Source organism: Arvicanthis niloticus, chromosome 6 (assembly GCF_011762505.2).
Source record: "Arvicanthis niloticus isolate mArvNil1 chromosome 6, mArvNil1.pat.X, whole genome shotgun sequence".
Classification (NCBI taxonomy): domain Eukaryota; kingdom Metazoa; phylum Chordata; class Mammalia; order Rodentia; family Muridae; genus Arvicanthis; species Arvicanthis niloticus.
In genome coordinates, this window is record NC_047663.1 from 59,121,907 (window position 1) to 59,148,275 (window position 26,369).

Genomic DNA, 26,369 nt, shown 5'->3' on the forward strand with positions numbered 1-26,369 from the left:
TGCATTATTATATGACTCACTAAATTAGCAAAATTTACCTTCAAAGGAGCCCTGTAAGTAATCATTAGTTAGTTGTCTAGTGGCTGAGACTGCGCCTTCTGTCCTAGTTTGCATATCTGTCCCTATGCTCAAGCTTGAGCAAAAGCGCGTTAGAGAGGAAAGGCTTCGTTTGCCTTACAGCTCGAAGTCCATCACTGAAGAAGGCCAGAAATGCAAAGCAGCAACCCGAAGAACTTGAAGCAGAGGCCACGCTGGTGTTTACAGGCTTGCTCTCCATGGCTTGCTCAGCCTGCCTTGCTATAGTATCTAGGACCACCTGCCCTGGCACAGCCCAGAGCATGTTTGGCCCTTCCACATCAATCCTTAATTAAGAAAATATCTCCTACACATATCTCCACAGGCCAGTCTGATGGAGGCAATTCCTCAACTGTGGTCCCTCTTTCCAGATGGCTCTAATTTTTATGTGGAAGAGGTAGATAGATCTGAGTCCAAGATCAGCATGGTCTACAGAATGAGTTCCAGGACAGTCCTGGCTCCACAGAGCTGTCTTAAAAAACAAATAAATAAACAAAAAATAGTTCCAAAACCTAGTCGTCATACTCTTTCCTCAAAAGTCATTTTTCCCATTAAGGGTTTATCTGGGTGTGCGCTCAGCTGGCTAAATGTATCCCTGAAACCAAGCACTGAGGCAGCAAGAACAAACAGCTGACCTTGCACTTTACACCTATGATGGTCTTTCAGATACACCGACAAAGCTGTGACCTACTTCTCTCTAGAAAGTCAGGATCTACTTCATCTCCCTTTCTGTCTTTGAGTCTTACCTAGCACTGACATTTCTTAAATGTGTGACTTCAGACACTTGATTTCTCTGCGCTCTTGTTTTTTTATATGCAACAAAACAAAGGAAGATCATACAAGCTGTCTTGTGAAGTGAGCCTACAAATTAACTGGCCTGGCCTTTGAAATCAAGTCTGTAGCCCCGTCTGTGGACTCCATACTTTGAAAGTACTGAGCAGCCAGGAGACTCGTTGGCTGAAGTTTATGTTTAGCAGCCCAACGCTCAGTGCAGCTGCCAGGTCTCCAGCCTTGCAGCTGAGTGACCTTGAGTCAACAACTCAGCCTCAACATTTTATCAGTAAAATGGAAAATAATTGGGCTGGAGAGATGGCTCAGTGGTTAAGAGCACTGACTGCTCTTCCAGAGGTCCTGAGTTCAATTCCCAGCAATCACATGGTGGCTTACAACCATTTGTAATGGGATCTGGTACCCTCTTCTGGTGTGTCTGAAGAGAGCAATGGTGGTGTACTCATATGCATAAAATAAATAAATAAATCTTAAAAAAAAAAAAAGGAAAATAACTGGATCACTTTCAAGAGTAAGCAAGATCATGTATTAAGTATGTTTTTGGCATTGATATAAGGGTTTTATATGGACTTATTATCATCACAGGTTACAGGTCCTCTATAAAGCTTCCTTCTTCCCTTTCCCCCAGTCTTCTCTGTGACACATCTAAAGAGTCTGAGGAAATGAGATGCTACGAGGCTTGCATATTTCTATGGGTTAAATTGTGCTTTCTCTCAGTTCACAGTAAGTTAAGGCACCATCCCCCAGGGTGACTCTTAGGAGGGACATAAGATTAAATGAGTGCATGAGGCTGAGGCCCTAAAGTTATGGAATTGGAGAACCGACCACCTGCTTGCCCCAAGTGAAGGCTCGGTGTGAAGGTGGCTATCTGCAAAGGAGAGGACCTTCACCAGAAACCAGCCTTCCTACTTCCAGTAGGAAGAACTGGGAGAATATATATTTCTGTTTAGGCTGCCGGTCTCTGGTACTTATGGCAGTCTAGGCAGATGAATAATAACTAAAACTGTGAACGTAGCTTTGTAGCTTTGAAGCAAGAAAACAGTAGCAGCTGGATGGTCTTTGCTAGTGTGCCAGGTTTTTTGTTTGTTTTGTTTTGTTTGTTTCTTTGTCAACTTGATGCAAGCTAGGGTGATCTGGGAAGAGGGAACTCCGATTGAGGAAATGCCCCCATTAGCCAGGCTCACAGATATGTGAACATATCTGTGGGGCGGTTTCTTTCTTTTCTTTTTTTTCTTTTTTTTTAATTTCTATTTATTTATTTATTTATTTATTTTGGTTTTTCGAGACAGGGTTTCTCTGTGTAGTCCTGGCTGTCCTGGAACTCACTCTGTAGACCAGGCTGGCCTCGAACTCAGAAATCCACCTGTCTCTGCCTCCCAAGTGCTGGGATTAAAGGCATGCGCCACCACGCCTGGCCCTCTTTTCTTTTTTTTAAAGATTTATTTAACTCAGGACCTCTGGAAGAGCAGTCAGTGCTCTTAACCACTGAGCCATCTCTCCGGCCCATGTGGGGCAGTTTCTTAATGATTAATGTGGGAGAGTTCAGTAACTGGTGGCGGAGCCATCCCTAGGCAGGTAACCCCGGCTTGAACCCTTTTCTACCTAAATTGCTTTTGGTTTTGATCATCATCATCATCATCATCATCATCATCATCATCACAGCAATAGAAAGCAAAGTAGGAGAGCTAGAAAAAGCTTAGATTATATTAAAAGGAGGGTCAATGGAAACATGAACAAAAAAAGGCTACTCTGGGGCTGGGACTCCCCAGAACCCACATACATGCCAGCTGGGTGTGGAGGTCTGTCATAATTGTAGCACATGATGTCAACCTCAGGCTTCTATACGTGTGTATGTGTGTGTGTGTATGAACATGCTCATATATATGTGTGTCTCAACATGAGAAACTATAACTCATAAGCATGTGAAATAAACACATACAAATTTTTAAAAAAGCTATTTTGGCCTGATTTCTGGAGAATCAACTTCTTCAGTCTGTCTTCTGATCTCCATGTACACATACACACATAACATGGCATGAATGTGTATCATACATGCACACACATAATAAACAGTAAATGTAATAAAAAAGTTTTTAAAAACCCAGACCAATAAAAATCTTATTTATAACAGTAATAAAAACTAAAATTACTCAAAATCAACAGCAAGAACACTTTAGCTACTAGATGAAGAAAACTGCAGGGCAGGGGAGGAGCAGAGCAGCCACTGGCTGAGCATCATAGGCTCAGGTCTGGTCTCCAGCACAGTAAAAAGGCTTCTAAACCAACTAAGTGGAAAAAAATTGTGAGTCATATTCTTTGACCCACTAGATTGTTCCTGGGTAATCTAATGATTTAAAGATTTATTAATACATCTCAACATTGTAAATCATTAGGAAAAAAACCCAAATAGCAGGAAAATATAAGATACATTATGGTAGGCTGCCTACGCTGGCTTCAAACCCATGATCCTCCTTGCTCAGCTGGCACTGTAGGTGTGTACCACCATGCTAAGCTAACTATAGTATCTTTATGGTAAGATCTTCACAACCACTGAAGAGCTTTGATGATGCTATTGAGCTACACTGGACTCACTTTGTGACTGTACGGGAGAGGACACATCATACTATTAAAACTATGTAATTAATCGCAGCAGATCAAGCATTCATTTATAATCTATACCTACCAGTGTCTAGAGCACTCACTTCCTTGTCTTATCCAGTAACATTCAGGTTCTAATCTTCTACGGTCAAGAAACAAGCTGCCCCCACCACAGTCCAAAACAGATGGAGATCAAGAGTGTTGGAAAGATGTAGAAAATAAAGATAATCAAGTGGTAAGAATAATGTATCCCTTCTCGGCATCCAGACTGGAGAGGTCTTTACTTGGCAGGTCTTCCTGCTCCTTTGCAATTTGTGTATCCAGAATCTATTCAAGAGGCAGTGCTTCTTGAATAAGTGAGTCACATCTTCCTCCTAGGCTTCTTTCTATGCTTCAAAATATGACATCAGATGTATTTGCAAAGTTACCAGTTCACCTTAGACATTGGCTAGAGTTTCCTTGCCAACACTAAATTAGGGTTAGCTCCTGGACTGTGAGCATTGAGAGATAGTGAGATAAAGCTTACAGTAAAGATACTATCCCTGTATCTACCACTCTGCTCTCTCTCTCTCTCTCTCTCTCTCTCTCTCTCTCTCTCTCTCTCATTTTTTTGAGACAGGGTTTCTCTGTGTAGCCTTGGCTGTCCTGGAACTCACTCTGTAGACCAGGCTGGCCTCGAACTCAGAAATCTGCCTGCCTCTGCCTCCCAAGTGCTGGGATTAAAGGTGTGCGCCACCACTGCCTGGCTTCTATTCTCTAAAAATAGTAGGGTGCAGAGCTCAGAGGGTGATGGCAGTTGCCACCAAATATGATGACCTGAGTTCCATCCTTGGCACCCACATAATGGAATGAGAGAACAGCTCCCACAAATTGTCCTCTGACTTAAACACACACACACACACACACACACCCCACATACCAAATGTAATTTAAAAATAGCAGAGCAAATATTAAACACACACACGTTTTGTTTTCAAGATAAGGTTTCTTTCTGTAGCCCTGGCTGTCCTAGGACTAACTATGTAGGCCAGGCTGGCCTCAAACTCACTGAGATCTGCCTCTGCCTCCCAAGTGCTGGGAATAAAAGTGTACACCACCATGACTGGAATTTTTGTTTTTAGATTTATTTTTATTTGTGTGTACAGGTGGTTTGTCTGTATGTCATCACATATGTAAAGTGCCTTTACACTTTACATATGAAGAGGGTGTCAGATCCCCTGGAACTGGAGTTCTAGACAGTTGTGAGCTGGCATGTAGGTGTTGGGAATTGAACCTGGGCAGTCAGTGCTTACTGCTTGACCATCTCTCCAGCCTACAATATAAAATTTTAAAAATGTAAATCTATTTTTGTGGAGTATGTATGTGTCACAGAACCATGCCCAAGGACCGGTTCTCTCTTTTCTACTACATGGTTCTAGTGAATTAAACTCAGGTTGTCCAGTTTATACCTTTAAGGCAGGTACCTTCATCCCCTGACCCTCTGTAGCCCCAAACTGGCCTTGAACTCGTAGCAATGTTTCTTCATCAGCCTCCCTAGAGGCAAAATATTTTAAGAAACATATGAAAATTACTATTTAGGAATTGGGTGTGGTGGCAAATGCTTTAATCCCAGCACCAGGGAGACAGAGACAGGAGGCATATCTCTGTGATTTCCCAAGTGCTAGGATCAAAGGGGTGCGTCACCACTGCCCGGCTGACTAGTTTGACTTTTACTGTGCTGAGGATCTACACTCAGAGCCTCGTGTTGGTGCAGCAAGCACTATCTCCAATCTCCTTAGACTTCCACACACACTTTTCTATGTACTGAACACCTGTATACTATATGCCACTTTGAGCTGTGCGGTGGTGGTGCTCGCCTTTAATCCCAGCATTCAGGAGGGCAGAGGCAGAGAGGCAGAGAGGCAGAGAGGCAGAGAGGCAGAGAGGCAGAGAGAGGCAGAGAGGCAGAGGCAGAGGCATCTCAAAGTTGGAGGCCAGCCTGGTCTATAAAGTTCCAGGACAGCCAGATCTATACAAAGAAACCGTATCTCAAAAAAAACAAAACTAAACACACACACAGACACACACACACACACACACACACACTCACATAGTCCTGGAACTGTTAGGTAGACAAGCTTGCCTCAAATTCAGAGACCTGTCTACTTCTGCCTCCCAAATGTTGGGTATGTGCAACCTTGTCTGGCTTAGCCTTCATTTTCAATATCTCATGTTTTGAATATAAATAACAAAATCCCACTCATTTTAAAATAAACTTCTTAACAATAAAATGAGTAATTATGTTTTTGTTGTTGGAAGCAAGATGGTGTAGGGAAAAAATCAATAGTAAAAATCAAGGATTTTAAATTAAAATGCTGAAATACTAGCATTTTCTTGTAACCATCAGTATAAATTCCTGATTCTTTCAACTCTTTAATAGCTGTCCTAGCTTTTTCCATTGCCAAGGTCAAGTAACAATGAGAAATAATGGCACTGTAAACATGACTACTACAGCTGCACAGGTACGAGTCTCTGTACATTTTTTCCTGCTAAGAAAAGCCAGGCTTTGGAGAAATTGCTGCTTCCAGGCCTGGGAGAGGAAGCTTACAAGAAGGTCCTAGAGGCTGGAGATGTAGCTGGGTTAGTTAGTACTTACAGCATATACAAAGTCCTGGTTTGATCCATACACAACACACACCTGTAACCCCAGCTCTTGCTGGGTAGGAGGCAGGTGGATTAGAAGTTCAAAATCATCCTTACTTACACAGAGTGTTCAAGGTCAGGTTGAAAAACCAACCAAACAACAAATTAAAAGAATTTTTCTGAGGTAAGATGGATTTATACTGACATTAGGTTTTGTGTCTTTTCAATGTACCAATGTACATTATTAAAGGACAAATTACCTCTTGTCAATAATCATTACACGGGAAGGTGGAATCCCCAAAACTGCACAGCTCTGAAGAAGTTCCTTCTTTCGAATCTCACCTTGATTGTAGTAATTTCCTGAGGAGACAGATAGAAGGGTACTTTAACCATAGAGGCCTGTCTGCTCACTCATTCATATCCCATCTTGTTCCCTGCGGGATTTAAATCATCTGAAAAAGCCATGATTATGAGACTGACACACTACCTATTGTGCTGACAAGGCACCTTAAAAAAGCCATGATTATAAGAAGCTGAAGAAAATAGAAATTTAATGTTAAGGTATTCCTATTAGCAGATGACCATACATTTTAGTATCACCATTTACAATGCCTATGCTTCTAGTCATGTATGAATTAATGTATGTATGTATGTATGTATGTATGTATGTATGCATGTATGTATCTATCTATCTATCTATCTATCTATCTATCTATCTATCTATCTATTAAATCTGTGCTGTGCCTAATATGTATGAGGCACCAGGTTTGACCCCCAGGTTTTATAGACAAATAAAATAGTCTCCAGATATCTAAAACAAATTTAAAGGATAGGGTGCCACTCTTAGGAGTCACAGGAAAACCTGCAGGCACTGTTTATGAAAATATGCTGGCTAGTTTCTGTTAAAGTGGCACATGTTAAAGTTATTTGAGAGAAGGGAAACACAATTTAAAAAATTCCTCCATAAGACTGGCTTGTAGGCAAGTCTGTGGGGCATTTTCTTAATTAGTGATTGATGGGGGAGGACCCAGTCCACTGGGTTGGTGGTCCTGGGGTCTATAAGAAAGCAGGCTGAGCAGGCTAGGGGGGTGCAAGCCAGTATGTAGCACTCTTCCCTGGCTCCAGGCTCCTGCCCTGCTTGAGTTTCTGACCTCACTGCTTTTGATGATGAACGGTTGTGCAGAACTGTGAGTGAGATAAACCCTTTCCTCCTCAACTTACTTTTAGTCATGGTATTGTATCAAAGCAATGTTAATCCTTACCCCTAAGACAGAAAATTAACTGTCTGTCTGTCTGAGACAGGGTCTCTATTATGTGGCTTGGGCTGTCCTAAAATTCCCTATGTAGACAAAGCTGATAGATATCCACTTTCCTCTGACTTCCGAGTGCTGGGATTAAAGGTTCGTACCAGTACACCTGGCACATCCTCTTTTTTTTTTTTTTAAGATTGATTTATTCATTTAATGTATATAAGTACATTTTTGCTGTCTTCAGACACACCAGAAGAGGGCATTGGATCCCATTACAGATGGTTGTGAGCCATCATGTGGTTGCTGAGAATTGATCTCAGAACCTCTGGAAGAGCAGTCAGTGCTCTTAACTGCTGAGCCACCTCTCCAGCCCCAATCCTCTTTTTAAAAGTTAAACAACCAGCTGCCCATCAATACCAGAAAACGTTTATAGATATTCTTTACTTTCCCAATGTATTTACCACAGTCCCTATGAATAATTTTCTTCTGTAGCCTTACAAATAATAATACAATGAAGTTTTGGTGTCACTTAAAATGCACTCATTTTGAACATTGCCTAATTAATGTACTTCCTAATTAAAATTTCCTGAAAAGAGTTGCATATATGGTTTATGTTTAACTTCCTTGAGCCAAAGTTCTTTGACTTGTAGTGTGCGGATAATGACTGATTCACGCGAGGCTCCCAGGGAGGTTACTTAACATACATTGAAGCACTCAATCAAGCAGTGTTTTCTTCCCTTTACCATCTGTGTTTGGCTGGCCTGAAACTTACTATGATCAGTTAATTTTAAAATGTATTTGGAAGAGAAAGGTCCACATTTTTATCATTATAAAATGAGGGGATACAGTCCTGTCATCGAAGGTGTACCTAGAATAATGGAACTATGCTGACTACTTAAGACAAATGGAACTACAATGACTACTTAAGACAATAACAATTCAATAAAGACTTTCACATATACTATTGGAGGACTAACAGGAAATAGTGATGTGACCGACATATTGAATGCAGCAAAAATGACTACTCAATCTCAGCCATCCAGCACTAGTTATTAGGAAAAATGCAAATCAAACCCACAATAAAGTATCGCTTCAAACCAACTAGAATGGGTGGAGTTCCAAAATGTAAAGCTGTGAGCATTGGCGAGGATGTAGAACAAGCAGGGACCCCCAGCACGTTGCTGCTGGGAATGAAGAATGGTACAGCTGCTATGTGCCAACTACTCAGAAATTTATTTATTTATTTATTGGTTTTTGAGGCAGGGTCTCACTATGTAGCCTTGGCTGGCCTAGAACTTGTTATGAAGACCAGGCTGGGTCCACCTGCCTCTGGTTGGACTAAAGTCATGTACCACTATGCCTAGCATATTCAGAGATTTAAACACTATCACAATGTGACTCAATAGTTACATTCACAAGAACATACTTAGAAGAATTAGAAACCGGTATGCCAATAGGTACTTGTACACCTTAAATTTATTGAGTTCTTGTTCATGAGAGACAGGATAGAAAAAACCCAACTGTGCAGCATCAACAGAAGAACGAGGAAAAAAGCAAAACATACACAGAATAAAAACATTATTTATAAAAACGAATGAAATGGGGCTGGGATACAACTCAGTGGCTGAGGGCTTGCCTAGCATATGTGAGGCCCTGGGTTCAATCCCCAGTACTATAACTCCTGCCTCACCCACAAAATAGTAATAAAGTAGACGGGCATGATGGCATAGGCCATAATCCAGGTACTCTGGGAGCTAAGACAGGAGGATTATGAATATCAGGTCACCCTGGGTCACATACTGAGTTTGAGGCCAGTCTAGAATAGATGGTGAGATCCTGATACAAACAAAACAAAGTTCTGAAACATTCTGCTGTCAATATTGATGAGCTTAAAAATATTAAGGCAATAAAAGCCATATATAAAACAATAATAACTGCATAATTCTATTTATATGAGGCACCTAAACAGGTAAAGCCACAGAAACAAAGTAGAATTGTAGTCACAGAGCTAGAGGAAGGAAGGGATAGGGAGTTATTGCTTAATGGGTTACAGGGTTTCTCTCTGGAGTGGTGAAATCAGAGTGATGGTTACATAATCTTGTGAAGGTACCTTGAGAATGTTCAAAATAGTAAACAGGCATGATCTTATATCATAGGTATTTATGACACAAATGAAAGAAATGTTAAAAACAGAAACCAGAATTCCACTCTATAAAACTCTTCCAGGGGGATGGTGGCTCAGCAGATAAAAGGATTTGATGACCAGCCAGATGACCTGAGTTTAATCACCAAGACTCAGGGTAGAAAGAGAGAATCAAGTCCATATGGCATGCACAGGCCCATACACATACATACATAGATATATGTATGTATGCATGCACTAAATAAATAAATATAAAACTTTAAAAATCTAATTATGAGTTATTATAGAATATAAATTATGCCTTTCAGAGAAACCCTGTCTCGAAAAACCAAAAGAAAAAATTATGCCTTTAAATTTGGTAGAACATTACTAAAAATTTTTTACAAAATGTGTGTGTGTGTGTGTGTGTGTGTGTGTGTGTGTGTGTGTGTATTTGTACATGTGAATCCATGTCTGAAGAGGGTGTCAGATTTCCTGGAGCTGGAGTTATAGGTGGTTCTCAGCTGCCTGACACAGGTCCAGAATAGAACTCAGGTCCTCCGGAAGAAAAGCAAATGTTCTTAACCATTGAACCATCTCTGCAGCCCCTAAAACAATAGTAAAGGATCTTTAAAGAAGGAAACCCCCCACCAAGTACACTTCTAAATCAGGCCGTACCTGTAAGAGGTGTCGTTTTTTCACTATTCCCAAAAGGTTGGACTATATTTGTATTTTTACTCACAGAGATACTAATGTTGTTAGTTTCTCTGACCTGTAACTTATAAGTGGTCATTAACAAAGCCCAACATATGGAGGGGCTGTCTTTTGCTCATGACAATAGGCATATGTGTCCCAGATGGGACAAGAAGTCTGAATGAGAACAGTGTCTGCTCACTGAGGAGAAGGTGTAAAGTGTTTCCAGTACTAAGTTCTTCAAGGCTCCTGACGTTTAGTTGACTACATCCATTCTACACTTCCAACACAAGAATGCTGCTAGCATTTCTTTTCCTACACCTGAATCTTCAAGGTTCACAGGTAATGTTTGTCACTGTAGAATTTTACTTTAATCTCTGAAACAATCTCTTCTTCAACTAACATTTCTTTTAGAGCTTTCCATAGTTTAATCAAATCTTCCAGTTTTACACTTACAAGTCTAATTTGGGGTGTGGGGTCTGGCATAGTTGGGTAGAATGCTTAGCTAGCAAGCATGACCCCCTGGGGCTAACACCCAGAACTTGGGAGGTGGAGGCAAAAGGATAAGAAGCTTAGGGTTATCTTCAGCTACATAGTGAGTTTGAGGCTAGTTCAGGTTAGATGAGACCCTGTAGCAACACAAAAACAAACAAGCACACACCTATCACATAGACACAAAATAAAATAGCCTTTGCCAGATTTAACTCAGCTGGGGATGTAGCTCAGTAGCAAGATACTAGCCTCAGTCTTCAGGACTGCAAAAACAAAACAAAACAACAAAACATTCCAACTAAGTAAATAACTAGCAATAATTGCTTTAAAAACTTGTGTGTGTGTGTGTGTGTGTGTGTGTGTGTGTGTGTGTGTGTGTGTGCATGTCACAGCATGCATTTAGAGGATTGGAGAAAACTTTTGGGAGCTGGTTATCTCCTTCCACCATTTAGATCTTGGGGATCTAAACTCAGGTAGTTAGGCTTGGTTACTAGTGTGTTTACCTGTTGAACTATCTTACCAGCCCAATCTTTCTTTCTCAGACAGTTATTACTATGTTGCCCAGACTGGCTCTGAACTCCTGGCCTTAAGTGATGCCTCTCCCTTCAGCCTTCCAAGTAGCTAGAACTCTAGGCACGTTTCACAGGTCCAGCTAACACCAACGTTTTCTTTCTTTTCTCTTTTCTCCCTCCCTTCTTCCTTTCCTCCCTCTTTCTGTCTGTCTGTCTGTCTTTCTGAGATAGGGTCTCATGTATCCTGTAGCCCAGGCTGCCCTTGAGCTATCTATGCAGCCAAGGATGCCCTTGATCTCTTGGTCCTCATGCTGCTTCTACCTTCCAACTGCTCAGATTACCAGCATGCATGCACTTGACTTAACAATAGCATATTTATAAGCACTGAGACACTTTTTGTTGTTGTTATTGTTTTGTTTTGAGTTTCTCTGCACAGCTCTGGCTGTCCTAGAGCTCACTCTGTAGACTAGGCTAGCCTTGAACTTACAGAGATCTGCCTGCCCTGCCTCCCAAGTGCTGGGATTAAAGGTGTATGTCGGAGCTTATTTATATTGTGTAGTTTTAAAATAGGGCTGTGGGGCCAGTGAGGTGGCTCAATGGATAAAGACATCCACTGTAGCCTAGGTCCCACATGGTGGAAGGAGAACTGACTTCTGCAAGCTGCCCTCTGATTGCCTTAAGTATTTTGTGGTGTGCATGCGCACACACACACACACACACACACACACACACACCACACACAAACATGTACACTAAACAAATAAATGTGAAAAAAAAAAGGGCTGGAGTATAGGATTATTTGGCATGTAATTCAAAGGTAAGTATAAGGAAAAGATAATTAAACATATTTTTTTCGAATGTATAAAGTCCTAATAAGGATCTGGAGAGATGGTTCAGTGGTTAAGAACACTTACCCCTCTTGTAGATTACTTAGATCTAGTTTCCAGCACCCATGTGGTGCCTCATAACTGCCTGTAACTAGTTCCAGGGGATTTGATGCCCTCTTCTGGCCTCCTCAGGCATCAGGCATATGTGTGGAACACTTGTGTGTAGGAAAACATATTCATATACGTAAGACATCTTTAATTCTAATAAATAATCTAGCAGTCAGCCCGTCGGCACAAGAGCTTGTGAAGGGGCATTTCCTTCTGTTAGTCTCTGGGTAGCTCGGTACTCTTGGTTGCTGTGATCCATGGTAACCATATGTTGTGATGAAGCTACTTCCTCTTGGCACTGATATGTCTCTCTGTAGGCCATCATGGAGCAGTCTGAGGTAGTGACCTATGTCTAGTCATGGCAGCAAAACAAGCAAAACAATGATAACTAGGTCTGAGGTAAAGGAAATGGCTCTGTTAACATTCCCTGCAGAAGGCAGGGAGTGACATGTGACTTGAGACTCAGCCACTACTTCCTATCCCTGGCTGCATGTGGTCTTGTGGCCATGGTGCCCTTCTCTAGGCCCCAGCATCTAGGAGGGAGAAGGCCAGAAGTAGTCACCTTTTCTGGAATGGGACTTTCTGGTGATGCACTTTCCTTGGAGTAACCTATGTTCCTATAAAGAACTTTTGTACAGTGTCTGGTTCATCACCTAGACTTGGACAGAATCATTTTTTTGGTCTGGGGTCAATATTTATGTCTCCCCAGGAGAAGCCATAGGCTGTAAGTCTATGTATTTGGACAGTGATGTGTTGTACATGCCTGTGTTCATGCAGGAGGAGGCCAGAGGTTGATGCTAACCGTCTTCCTTTATCATTCTCCACTTTATCTTTTGGTTTCTTAAGACAGGGTTCCTCTGTATAGCACTGGCTGTCCTGGAAGTTGCTATGAGATCAGGCTGGCTTTGAACTCAGAAATCCTGTCTTTGCCTTCTGAGTGATGGGATTAAAGACACGATCTCCCACTGCCTTCAAATTATTTTTTGAGACGGAGCTCTCCACAGGCTGGGGTGGCTGGCCAATGAGCTCCAGGGATCTAATTTTCTTGTTCTCCCTCATCATGGCATTGGTGAATATATAGATATGTGCCCAAGGTTTATGAGGCTACTGGGGATCTGAATTCAAGTTCTTAAGCTTATTCCTGACTGAGCCCTCTTCCCAGCCCTTGAAATCATATCCTCATGTTTTTCTAGCTCATGTTTTAAAATATTACTAATTTATTTCATTCCTTTAAAAAATATTATTTTAAAGTTCTTATTAGATTTATTCATTTTATATGTGTGTTTTTAGCCTGCCTACATGTATGTGCACTATGTGCATTCCTGATGTCCATGGAGGTCAGATGAAGGCATCCAGTTCCTTGGAACTGGAATTATGGCTGTGAACCACCATGTGGGTGCTGGGAATTGAACCTGGGTCCTTTGCAAGAGCAGCAATTGCTCCTACTCAATAAGCCATGCTTTCATCCCCAAGTTATTCCATTCTTAATAGAATATAATCAATACTTAATTTTTTTTAATAAAAAAATTCAAATGCATTGGTTAGAAAGAACAGGGTTAAACTGTCTTTTTCTCTCCCTCCATCCCACTTGAAGATAAGGTCTTATGTAACCCAAGCTGGTCTAAAGTCAGTATGTAGAGACGATAACCTTGAACTTGATCCTCCCATCGCTACCTACCAAGCACTGGGGTTATGGCTATCCCATGTGCCTTAGACTACATCTTTAGGTTGAGTTTAAATGTTTCTTAAGAAGCAACACTGTGAAGAGTTGTTAATGACTAAAAGGGAATTCTTTAAAATAACCCAGTAAGCTTTATTTTAGGAGATATGGTGAGTCAGAAGTCTGCTGAAACTCTGACCACGTGAGATGAGAGGCAAACAAGTTTGAGAATATATGACTGAGGGGAAAGTAAGGGCAATATTTGAAGGATGGAAACAAAGCAGCCTGAGTCCCGAAGGATTAAGTCATAGACCCAGGGCACTCAGAGAGCATCTGTACACCTTGTTCTGCAGTCAGGCTTGGACCTTAGCTACAAATGAGGGACCTCTGCATAAAGAAAGCCTTCAGAAGCCTACACCTTCAGAGATGGACAAACAGCAACTACAAAGCCCACCCTACACAGGGATGCTTGGACTTCGCTTGGTTAGGAGGTAAATTAAGAAAAATGTTAGCCCTCAAGCTTAAACTCCCACTCAACTTTCCTTGGTTGTGAGTGACTCTACTCTACAGAGAGCTCCAACAGTGTGTCTACCCCCACATGACTCTTGGGGGGCCCGATGCTGCCTATCAGCAGATGGTCTCGACTTCTCTCCTAAGACCTAGATGAGATTTGGGGCCATTTCAACAAGGAGATGTAGCAGAAGTGATATTGGAGGATTTCTAAAGCTGGTCATGAAAGGCAACATGGCTGCCCCTAGATTCTTTCTCAGGACACCTGCCTGGGAACTCAGCTACCCTGCTGTAAAGAAGCAGAAAGTCACTTGGACACATCACATGTAGATGTTCTAATTGAAATTGCAGCTCCTGGTTTGGGGGCCCTCAACGGAAGTTCTCATCATGAACTAAAGATACTGTGCTTCGTTTGTAACCATGAAACACTTGGGTTTGGGTTCTCAACTTATACTAATCTTCTGGCTAAAAATCTGGAGTGATCTGGGGCAGGCAATGGCTTTAGCTGAGGCAAAAGTAAATCCTCAGGGATGAGGAGATGACCCAGTGGGTAAGAGTGCTTGCTGCTCAAGCCCAAGGCCCAGAGTTTGAATCCCTAACATACACATACAAAACCTCTGTGGTTATTATACCTGTAACCCTAGTGCTGTGGAGGGGTTGGAGACAGAGGCTTGGTAGCTGCCAGTCTAGCTCCAAGTTTAGTGAGAGACCTCATCTCAAAAGGAATGAAGCAGAGTTGTAAAAATGAATACCCTATGTCCTCTTCTGGCCTCTGCATGTGCACAGCACCACACACAAGTATACATATAACACCCACTCACACATAGAAAAATACATATTGGAAAAATCATTAATCTGTTACTACAAATATGGTAACACATGTGCATATAACAATATAGAAAAAAAATCACAAAATACACATATAAAAACCCAGAATAAGTTGTAAGAGCAAACAGAATTAGACATATGACTACTGAAATTAGGCGTTATTTGGAGGTATATTTAACTGAAGACATCAAGGATGAGATCGTAACAGAAATTGTAACATGTGCTATAGGAAACCCTAGGCACGAGAAGCAGATTAAAGAACAGAGATGCATAAACACCATCTTGGTATGTGTGTAAGACCTTAACCGTAACACATATGGTAATATGTGCCTACAGTCCCAGTGACTCAGGAGCCAAAGCAGAACAATCATAAGTTTGAGGCTGGTCTGGATAACACTGCAACACTAAAGGACTGGGGTGTGGGTCAGTGGTAGAATACGTGCTTCACATGCTCAACGCGCTGGGCTCAGTCCCAGCACAGAAACCAGAACCAAACAAGACTCTTACAGATATGAAAGAAGGCCAACAGAAATGAGACGTCATAAAACGATAGCCAGAAAGGCTTTATGCAATTGATATGTCCTCTTCTGACACCAAGTCAGTGAAGTTCCAATGCGGGGGGGAAAATGCCAGTAAGGTTTTTCCTTGAATAATGACCAACCGAATTCTAAAAGTATTTAGAAGGAAAAAAAAAAAAATGTCAAAACAAGCAGGCCTGCCCAGAGGAACAACCAGAGGTTTGATCCTATTGGGTAACCACATTGTAGTTTTAGTAATTTGACTGGTGAGATGGCTTGGCAGTAAACTGCTGAGCCTGGTAACCTGTTTGAATCCTGGAATCCATGTAAAAATGGAAGGGGAGAATCACACTACAAGGCTGTCCTTGTCCTTCACACATGGCATGACATATGTATACCCTTACCACAAATATGAAAATTACACACACACACATATTTAAAATGTGAATGTATGTACATATATGTATATGTGGGGTGTTTATTTTCAGACAGGGTTTCAGGTTTCATTGTGTACCCCTAGCTGTCCTGGAACTCACTGTATAGACCAGGCTGGCCATGAACTCACAAAGATTCACCTGCCTCTGTCTCCTAAGTGATGGGATTAAAAGTGTGGGCCATCATTGCCTGGCAAAAATAACATGCATATATATGCATATATATACATATATATACACATATATATATACGTATACACACACACACACACACACACACACACACACATATATATATTTAAAGTTACAGTACTTAAAATAGAGATGTCAGGGCTGGAGAGACGGCTCAGCAGTTAAGATGGCTCTACTCTTCCAGAGGATCTGGGTTTAGAACCTAGCATCAGTATAGAGTTCATAATTGTCTGTAACTCCAGTTCCAGGGGAGCCAATGCCCTTTCCTGGCCTTCATGGGCACCTCACACACAGTGATACATAGTCATATTCAGGAAAAACAACTGTACAAATAAAATAAAGGGGATCTCAGACTGAATATAAGAATATGGAGAATATGCGCCCCCCCACATACACAAACACACACACACACACACACACACACACACACACACACACACACACGGGTTAGTGCATAGAATCTCATATGAATTAGTGGCATAATTTAGAGGGATAATGTTGTCTTTCATGATTTCGGTCTTTATTCCCCCCTTTTGTTTTTCAAGATAGGGATTCTCTGTGTAGCTCTCCTTGTCCTGGAACTCTCTCCAACTAGGCTGGCCTTGAACTCAGAAATCCACTCGCTCTGCCTCTCATGTGCTGACATTAAATATATGCTACCATACTTTTTACAAACTCCTAAAGTTTGTGCTGGGAAGCAAACAAACATAGGTCCTCTATAAGAACAGTAAGCCTCTTTAACTGCTGAGGCATCTCTCTGGCTCACCTATTTTAAAAAATTTCTTAAATAGTGCTTTGGGGCCAGATAGATGGCTCAGTGGGTAAAGGCACTTGCTGCCAAGCTTGATGACCGGAGAATTCAATCCCAGTGACTGACAGAGTGGAAGGAGACAGCCAACTCCTGCAAGTTGTCTTCTGACTACCAGGTGTGTTCATGGCGTGCAGGCTCCTCCTACACATGAATGTAAGAGATGAAAAGAACAGTTTGATGAACTAACGTTTCTTGAAATGTACTTAGATATTTCCTCAACTGACATGGCACACAGAGCAACTGGGCAGCCTGCGTGTGATGGTTTAGAGCAACTAGGGGCCACAGGGTCTTTGCTCTTTCTTGTTAAAATTCTTGGTGTTTCGATGTCTATTTGGAAAATGAAAATAGTATCATCTCATAGGATGGACCCCCACCAGAACAAGCCCCTTTTTCTTGCTTCTCCCTTCCCCTTGAACTGAGGATGTAGTTGGGATAAGCTACTTGAGCAAGGGCAAGACTTAACTGCCTAGAAGGATTATTAGCTCTGCTCCCTATATAGCCTTCTTTTTTTGAAGCTCAAATCAAAAGAAAAGGTATTTGGAGCCTTTAAGGAAAACTTCTGAAAAGAGAACCAATGTTCTTCTCTACTGCCTGCTCACTGTACTCTCTCCACTCCACTGCTACAACTTTCTCTATACTATGTTATATGTTTGTTTTTGTTGTGAGCTTGACCTTTAATGGCTGAGCCATCTCTCCAGCCCTTACTATACTATATTAAACATTACTATTTTCTTGCTTTTTACTACAACAGCGACCAATTAAAAATGGCAAGTTGGATTCAGAGGAAATAAAGACAACAGTAAAAGTACTGATTGCTAAGTGAATGCTTGTATCTTTTATTAGGGAAAGATTTTGGGAGGCTGGGTGTCCAGCATGTTTGAGACCTTTGGCTCAAACCTAAGAACTGAAAAAAGGACAAATTGGTTTCTTGTCCCAAATTTTTAAGTTTTACTGAAAATAATGTAGAAAATATTAAATATTAATATTAAAAGACATACTGAAACCATACTATCTTGCAAACAAATACAGCTTTGATGCAAATCTTGAAACAAATTTGTGTATAATTCAATCCTAATAATTATAGTATAAAACCTAAGACAAGGGGGTAAGAGAGATGGCTGAGGTTTAGAGCACTTTGTGCTCTTTTGGAGGTCCCAGAACTCAGTTCTCTGCATTCTCCCCTCCTACTCCACCAGGCAGGGGTTCTCTGTGTACCCTGGCTGTCCTGGAATTCCCTTTGTAGACCAGGCTGGCCTGAAACTCAGAGATCTGCCTGCCTTTGGAATGCTGGGACTAAAGCCATCACTGCCCAGCAAGTTTCCAGCATTCTTATCGTAGTTCACAACTGGCTGTAACTCCTGTTGCAGGGAATCCAACATCAGTCTTCGTGCACACCAGGCATGCATGCACTACACATACATGAATACAGGCAAAACCCCCATACACACACACACACACACACACACACACACACACACACACACACAAAGAGGGTACTGTTTCCTTGTTTGGAGCCTCTCCACTCTGAGTTTTTTTTTTCCCTCACTTTTCTTTAATAAATCTGCATTAACTCTGTTTAAAAACCATTCAGCAAATTTTATAAATCAATCCTGATGACAGTGATCTAGAATAAAGTCTAGCACAGATATATATTAGGTAAATAGAGAGTGGTGCTAAGGAAAAAGAAAGTATAAAATGTGATTTCTGTGAAAAATCTGTTATTAAAAAACGAAGAACTGGGACGACACACAACCACATGGGAAAAGAGGTCATGAGAAATTTTGAAAAAAAAAAATCAGCTTTATTGAGGTATACTTTTATATACCATAAAATTCACTCACTGTACATATCCACTCCATGTTGTACAGTCATTACCATATTTAGGCATCATGGTTTTTCTTGTTTGTTTTTGTCTGTCTGTATCATTATGCAAGTCTTATTTTTGAAGAATTCTTTTAATAAAAGCTGGGTACAAATGAACTCTAAAATTATCTATAAATGTACTTTCTGTTTGTCTGACGTTAAATCTCCCAATTTGACATATGCATCTTTGTAGCGGAAAATGGATTTCAAAGCAGCAGGAAGGTCTTTCGCTATTATTAGGAAAGAAACTTGATGGGTTGAGCAGATATCATACAACTCAGATTGTTTGGTGCACGATTATATTTGATCCTTCTGCAAATAGACAGTTCCTCAGGATAACAGCTCAAGCACAGCGGCTCATGCCTGGGGAGCCAGGCTGCAGTGAGACTGTCTTAAAAAAACAAAACATCCAGTACAGTCGCAGTTCCCAAAGGAACATGAAGGTACTAAACGGAACCGATGATGAACGGCCACTTTTCTGCTCCTCGATTTGGCTAGGGAAGAGTGGAATTCGCTCAGGGTTCCCCAACCTATCTGGGAACACGGCTGTTTCTGTCCCCAGCCTGTGACGAGCGAGCTCAGAGAAAGGAGCTACGTACGACAGGAAACCTTTCGGGAAGAAGTCAACTGAGATCAGTTAGCTCCCTAATCCAGAGACCCTCCTACAGTCTCCTACCTGAGGAGAAGCAAAGCAGGGACACCTGCTGCTCCAGGCGTGCCAAGCCTAGCATCGTGGGAGCAAAGAACATGGCTTCATCGTCCGGGTGCGCGATCACTACAAGGGCTCGGCTTCCGGCTCCCAGCAGGCCCGCCTGCTCCGGAGACCTCATTCGCTCCGCCGAGTTCCAAACCCGGAGAAAGCCCCAAGTCAGGACAGCCACAGCCACACATAAGAGACCCACCACTTCCATGCCGGGTAAGTGGCACTGCGCCTGCGCAGGAAGGAAGGCTGCGGGTGGACTCGGGCTCCCTGCGGGAAAACTGAACCGGTTGAAACTGCGTTCCGTGGTTAAGAGGTTAGCGGCTGGAGACCGAGATTCGTGGTCTAACGTGGAAACTTCCACCCATACTCCGCCGTCTCATCTGAGGCGAAATCCTCTACCTGCTCTAGTTTCAGGGCTGAGCCGAACTCTGCGGTCTAGTATCTTTCTTACCGTTCAGTGTGCTTAAAAGGAAGCATTTTAGAATTATCTTGAGATAGTGCCTCGCTGCGTGTACCCCTGAACTCAACTATATTGAGACCATGCTGGCCTCGAATTTGCAATGATTCCCATTCCTTTGCCTCCTGAGCTGGGATTTCAGGTGTTGTCAGGATGCCGGCCAAAAATGAAGCATTTTAAAACGTCGACATTCTCCCTTCAACTCATTTTCTAACCCATTTTTTTTTTTAATGTTCCAAGACGTCATATAAACAGCCCGTTATCCGGAAAAAAGTTTTCCGAAGCGGGTCACCGTTTGTTCTTTCTTAGATGGCCGCTTTGCTAGAGGAAAAAGTAAGCGGCTAATAGGAAACGTCATTTCACTAGAAGGGTGAGGCCCAGAGTGTGGTCCGGAGGACCCTAAATTCTCTTAAGAGGTAGCGATTAAGGAGACACGCCGCGGAGGAGGCCTCGCCCGCCATTTCGAAGAACACTCGGTGTGAAATTAACGTGCATCCCAGCCACGTGGGCTCGGGTTTCTCTCTTCGGCAAGGACCGTGCAGCCGCTTTGGCGGCGCGCAGGGGTCGCATGGTTAGCCTCGCGCCAGGCGCCTTATCCTTTCCCACGCCTGAGGGGAAGGCCCCAGGCGCGCGGGAGTGGCAGGCTCGCGGTGACGCTCCAGGCCGAGTGCGCGATGGCTGCCGCGGCGGGTCAGGCCCGAGGCAGCGCTGCCGGGGCGGGTCTGAGTGTGGGGGACAACTTGAAAAGAACCGGCGCCGCAGCCGCGACCCAGGAAGCGAGGCCGAGGTAAGAGCCGCACTCCGCCTGGGGAGGGAGTCGTCTCCCCAACCCTCCGGAAGGAGGAGGAGCTCGAGTCGGAGCCGCCTTAGCGCGGCCGCCCGGCCTGAGGGGGAGGGAGTGAGGTTGAGGCAAGATGGCGGCTAAGGTGGCGAAGCTGCGGCGGCGGCCGGAGTGAGCGCCCAGCTCGCCGTGCCGAGCGAGGCTCGCCGGGAGGAGGGCCGCGCGCCGGGGCCGCGCCCTGGTCGTCCGGCCGTGGGACGCCCCGGCTCTCACGCTCCGCCAGCTCCCGGTGAGTAGGATCGGCGCCTGCAGCCCCGGCCTCCGGGCCCTGCTCGCCCAGGAGCTTCGGAGGGCTCCTAAGGCGCCAGCCTCGGATCGGCTGGGCCAGGGGCGTCGCGGAGTACGTAGGGTTGGGGCCCGTCCAAGCCGCCGGTCTTTTCCTTTCCCCCACCCAGGGGCGAGTCGGGTGCGGCAGGGAGTTCAGGCTAGACGAGTGAGGCTTCTGGAGTTTGGAGGAAGAATGGCCTTAGGCGGGCGGACATCAGCCCGAGGTATCTGTCCAGTGGGGAGGGGGCGTGCAGTGCCTGCGGGACTGGAGGAGGGGGTGCGAGGATGGAGGGCCTCGGGTGGGGCCGGCGCAGGTGACCCGCCTAGGCCCACTTAGAGGGAGAGTTGGTGGATGTTTGGCGAGTGTGGAAGGGGTTAAGGAGGGTGACAGCGATGGACAAGTGTGTGAAGAGCAAACTAGTTCACCTTTCTAACTGGCCCACTTGAGGTATAATGGCGAAGGGTTGGTAGTGGTGCAGATGCAAAGAGCAGCACCCTCTGCCTCCTGCCGTTTGTTATTGGTGTTTTCTTGTGCCAAGTGGGAGAGTGCACCCCCCCTCCCCCCCTTTTTTTTTTTTTGGGAGACAACGACGACCGGAATTTGAGAAAGTACTTGAGAAAGCAACCTTAACGGAAAGGACACTGCGTTCTTAGAATTAGTGTGGACCAAGAATAGACATGCAAAGAAGTGGATGGGAATAAATGATATTTATGAAAAGTATTTGCCAAAGAAATGCCAGGCTGTATATGCTGGTGCCTGTTCAATAGAGATAACATTGGAGAGTATCGTTATGGGTAATTTTAATCTTTGAGATTAGTATATTCACCTGCATCAGATTTGCTTGCTACCCTAATTATATTCTATTGTATTGAAATTTACATTCCTTGTGTGCACCCTGGTGAGAGAATGATGGGAGCCTGAGTGTAGCTGTATACAAAGAGCAACAGGCCTGGGATGTAAAACTGCCCTACACATAGTCATTCATATGTTCAGGGTATCTTGATTAATAGCTGATGATGATTCTGAGTCACAAAGACTATCTGATGGATAAACGAAGAGTTGATGTTTTAATTAATTTTGTTTGTTTTGAGATCATTTACGCCTGTAGCACTTGCTGGCCTGGAACCCCCTATGTAACTCCCTGTGTGGTGATGCTTGTACTACCACACCTGGCATACTTTATTTAATTTTTAATACTTTGGGGAAATGTTTTAATGTGTTTCCATGTCCTCCATTTAATATGTTAAAATTTAACATAAGTTTATTGGATGAGCCAGTTCATATTTTTCTGGGCTCAAGCTCTGACTTACTTAGATATGGGTAAAAATTACAGAAGAATTAAAGCTAAGTTACTAGAGGAAAATCTTATTTCTCATTCTGTTACAGTCCAGTGGTAGAATCGGCTTTAATTTCAGCAGGTAGGAGGCAGAGGCAAGCAAATATCTGTGAGTTCCAGGCCAGGCTGATCTACAGAGTGAGTTCTAGAGCAGCCAGGGCCACACAGAGAAACTTTGTTGTGTCAAAAACAAAAACAAAAAAAAAAGAGAAAACTTCAGTGGTTGATTAGTTCTTTTGACTATTTATAGCTTCCAGTTGCTTTGTCTTAAGTGCACTTGTTAATGAAAATCAAACTGTATGCATGTGTGTGTGTATATATATATATACACACACACACACACACATATCTAGAAAGTGATTACTTGCCATACCAAAACACTTCTTAGCTTTTAGCAAAAGCTTACTGTATGTTGTAATACTCCTTCTGGGGAACCGTAATATTATGAATCGTAATTCTCTCTGCAATCAACTGGCATTTATAGCGTGTTCAACTTTTCTTCGCTTTACTTTTCTTATCTATAAAATTAGAAAAACCTCTGTTTTCACAGGTTTTGTTGTTGTGAGTGTAGTTTGAGTAAGTAGTTATGAATCTGGAATGGGGCTGCAGCCCATTTGGTAGAGAGCTGGGCTAGCGTACGTGTAGCCCAGGTTTGAGTCCCTAGCACCACATATAAGCAGGCACATATCCACACAGGAGTTGGAGGCAGGACGATTAGAAGTTCAAGGTTGTCTACAGCTATATATGTTGAGTTTGAGGCCAACCTGGAATATTCATGACCTTGTTTCAAAAAAATTATGAAATTGCTTTAAACAGATTAAAAGAATTATGCTTGTGAGAGTAATGCTTTATCTGCAGATCTCATGGTGTAGTTAGAATAAGTATTCACGTTACAACTCATCAGAATATACTTGTTGGTCATGTATTTGTATAGCTATGATTCTCTCCTATAAAATTTAAAAAAGATTATATTGCCTGGCATGGTAATCTTAACACTATGTATGTACAGATCTCTGTAGGTTTGAGGTAAGATTGGTCTATATAGTGAGTTTCAGGCCAGAAAAGGTCTAAAATAGAAAGATTTGTATCTCAAAGAAGGAAAAGGAGGAATAAGGAGTAGATAATATATAATTTTAACTGAGTATCTTGTATTAAAAAGAAAGTAAACTTGGGACTGGATAGATGGTTTCATGGTTAAGAGCACTTTTTATGTTTGCAGGCAACCCAGGCTTGGTTCCCAGCACCTATAAGGCAGCTCACGGTTGTCAGTAATTCCAGTTCCAGAGGATCTAATGCTCTTGTCTTTCAAGGCATACCTGTGCACATATATACATATAGACAAGCACTTAATATACATAAAATAAAAATGAACAACAAATGAACTGAAAGTGTTGGATTGTCTGCAAGATGAAGAAAAATAAGATGCTGGAACTTAACTTCTTTGGATTTAATTGAACTGTAGTTTGTTCCAGGCTAGGCAAGTTCAGGTCACTCCAGTTTTTATAGCATTTAAGATTTACTTACACATATATTTACTCTTTTTTTGTTTGTTTGTTTGTTTGTTTTTCGAGACAGGGTTTCTCTGTGTAGCTCTGGCTGTCCTGGAACTCACTCTGTAGACCGGCGGCGGCCTCTGACTTCTAAAACAAGTGACAATGGCAAAGAATTCACCATTAAAAAAAAAAATGAGTGCCGGGCAGTGGTGTTGCATGCCTTTGATCCCAGCACTTGGGAGGCAGAGGCAGGCGGATTTCTGAGTTCGAGGTCAGCCTGATCTACAGAGTGAGTTCCAGGACAGCCAGAGCTACACAGAGAAACCCTGTCTCGAAAAACCAAGAGCCAAAATCAATCAATCAATCAATCAATCAAACAATCAATCAAACAAACAAACAAACCAGAGGCCTTTGTTTAGGCCAGAGATTGATGTAAGTGAATATCAGACTATTATTTTTTAGATCTCTCTCTCTCTCCTTTCCCTTCCTTCCCCTCTCCTCTGTTTTAATATTCATTTTTAATTATAGCTTTTAATCTAATCTATCTTAGTTGTATTTTCATATTTTTATTGATCCTAGAAATGGTACTGTTCTTATGCATTTAGTTATCCCTCATCTTTTTTTTTTTTTTTTTTTAACTTACTTAAAAATACATTTATGCTGGGCGGTGGTGGTGTGTGCCTTTAATTCCAGCACTTTGGAGGCAGAAACATGTGGATCTCTGTGAGTTTGAAGCCAGCCTGGTTTATGAAGGGAGCTAAGGCTACACAGAGAAACCCTGTCTCGAAAAACAAAACAAAACATTTATTTATTGTGAGTGTGTATGTCTATGGCATGTTGGGGAAGTGAAGGACAGCTTTCAGGAGTTGGTTCAAGCACCTGGTTGGCAGCCTTGATGGCAAGTGCTTTTTACCTGCTAAGTCATCTTTCCAGCTCTGTTACCTAATTTGAGATGGTATGTGTTGTCCAGGCTGACTGCCTAGAACTGAACTCAGGTGATTCTTATGTCACAGCTACTTAGCTGAAAGTACAGGTGGGGACCATAGCACCTGGGTTCATCTGTTCTTTTAGTTCACAGATATTTTATTAGACCATGGTGTAAAAGCAAGTATTAAAGTTGATCAGAAGTGCTATGAACAGACTTATTTAAAGATCAGAGACTTGTATATTTTCAGTTATTCAGTTGTTTTAGCTAGCATGAAGTACTTCTTATATTAAATGCTATAAAGGCATAAATAAGAGCTTTTAGTTTATATATATATATATATATATATATATATATATATATAGTTTTAAAAGAATTATAGATATAAGTAACTCAGTTGTCAGCATAATTGATACTTTGCCCATGTATTTGAGGGTACAAAAAGTAATTTTAATGGTTAAGAGGGCATTTCTTTCTCTATCAGGCCTCCTTAGGAATGTTGAAAAACTATGAAAACCACTGCAGTGTAGCAGCAGCTTTGTGGATCATTTCTTTTCTTTCTTTCTTTCTTTCTTTCTTTCTTTCTTTCTTTTTTTGGATCATCTGTTTTTATTTTGGTATTTTTGTGGTCATTTTTTTTTTCTTGAACATTTATCATATTCTTGAGCCATTTTTGCTACCCCAGGAGCTCCTGTGGTCAGAAAGTTACTTGGATAACTTTCATCTCAACACTTAGGAGGCAGAGGCAGGTGGATCTCTGAGTTTGAGTCTAGCCTGGGTCTACAGAGTGAGTTTCAGGACAGCCAGGGCTACACAGAGAAACCCTATCTTGAAAAACATTTAAAAAGAGAAAGAAAGAAAGAAAGAAAGAAAGAAAGAAAGAAAGAAAGAAAGAGGAAGAAACAAAGAAACAAAGAAACAAGGAAACAAACAAAGAAAGAAAAGAAAGTTACTTGTATAATCTTCAGATACAACCTGTCCCCTCTACCTACTTGCCTTTGACAGTCAGAGACATAGCAAATACACTGATGTGTGTCTGCAGTTCTTCAGTTTAATTCCATATTGCTGTTAACTTTTCATTTAGCTGTGATCTCAAAAACAAATTAAATTGGTTAAAATAAATAGCTTACAATTTGTAGAATTCTAAAATGTACAGCCATATATAGATGTACTCTTGTTTTATATTTGAATATTTTGAGGGTATGAATAGCTGAGAATGAAATGATCTGCCCAAGTTGTTGCTATTGGGCAGGAATAAAAGCCACATTTCTGACATCTAGTGTGGTGTTCATTATATATACTATATTATACATGGAACAGTTGAGTTTGATGATGGGTTTTTTGTTTGTTTGTTTGTTTTTCGAGACAGGGTTTCTCTGTGTAGCCCTGGCTGTCCTGGAACTCACTCTGTAGACCAGGTTGATCCTTGAACTCAGAAATCT

General features: G+C 42.1%; 2 protein-coding genes across 51 annotated transcripts in view; one reads left to right on the forward strand and one right to left on the reverse strand.

The window, feature by feature from the left end:
- The window catches only part of Pigl (phosphatidylinositol glycan anchor biosynthesis class L), a 57,360-nt gene extending 36,658 nt beyond the window's left edge, over nt 1–20,702 (reverse strand). The window contains exons 1-2 of the mRNA XM_034508003.2: nt 19,581–20,702; nt 6,345–6,444 (exon numbers count right to left, since the gene is read on the reverse strand). Coding sequence (XP_034363894.1) covers nt 6,345–6,444; nt 19,581–19,815 — 335 coding nt within the window. The 5' untranslated portion in view covers nt 19,816–20,702. The remainder of the gene's footprint in view (nt 1–6,344; nt 6,445–19,580) is intronic.
- The window catches only part of Ncor1 (nuclear receptor corepressor 1), a 149,926-nt gene continuing 143,246 nt past the window's right edge, over nt 19,690–26,369 (forward strand). For 27 of the 50 annotated variants that reach the window (XM_076936626.1, XM_076936630.1, XM_076936642.1 and 24 more), the window contains exon 1: nt 20,941–21,134. The gene's annotated coding sequence lies outside the window, so the exon portion shown is untranslated. Of the gene's footprint in view, nt 19,821–20,835; nt 21,135–26,369 lie in introns of those variants that run through there. The other 23 variants (XM_076936637.1, XM_076936667.1, XM_076936654.1 and 20 more) reach the window with 4 other exon arrangements.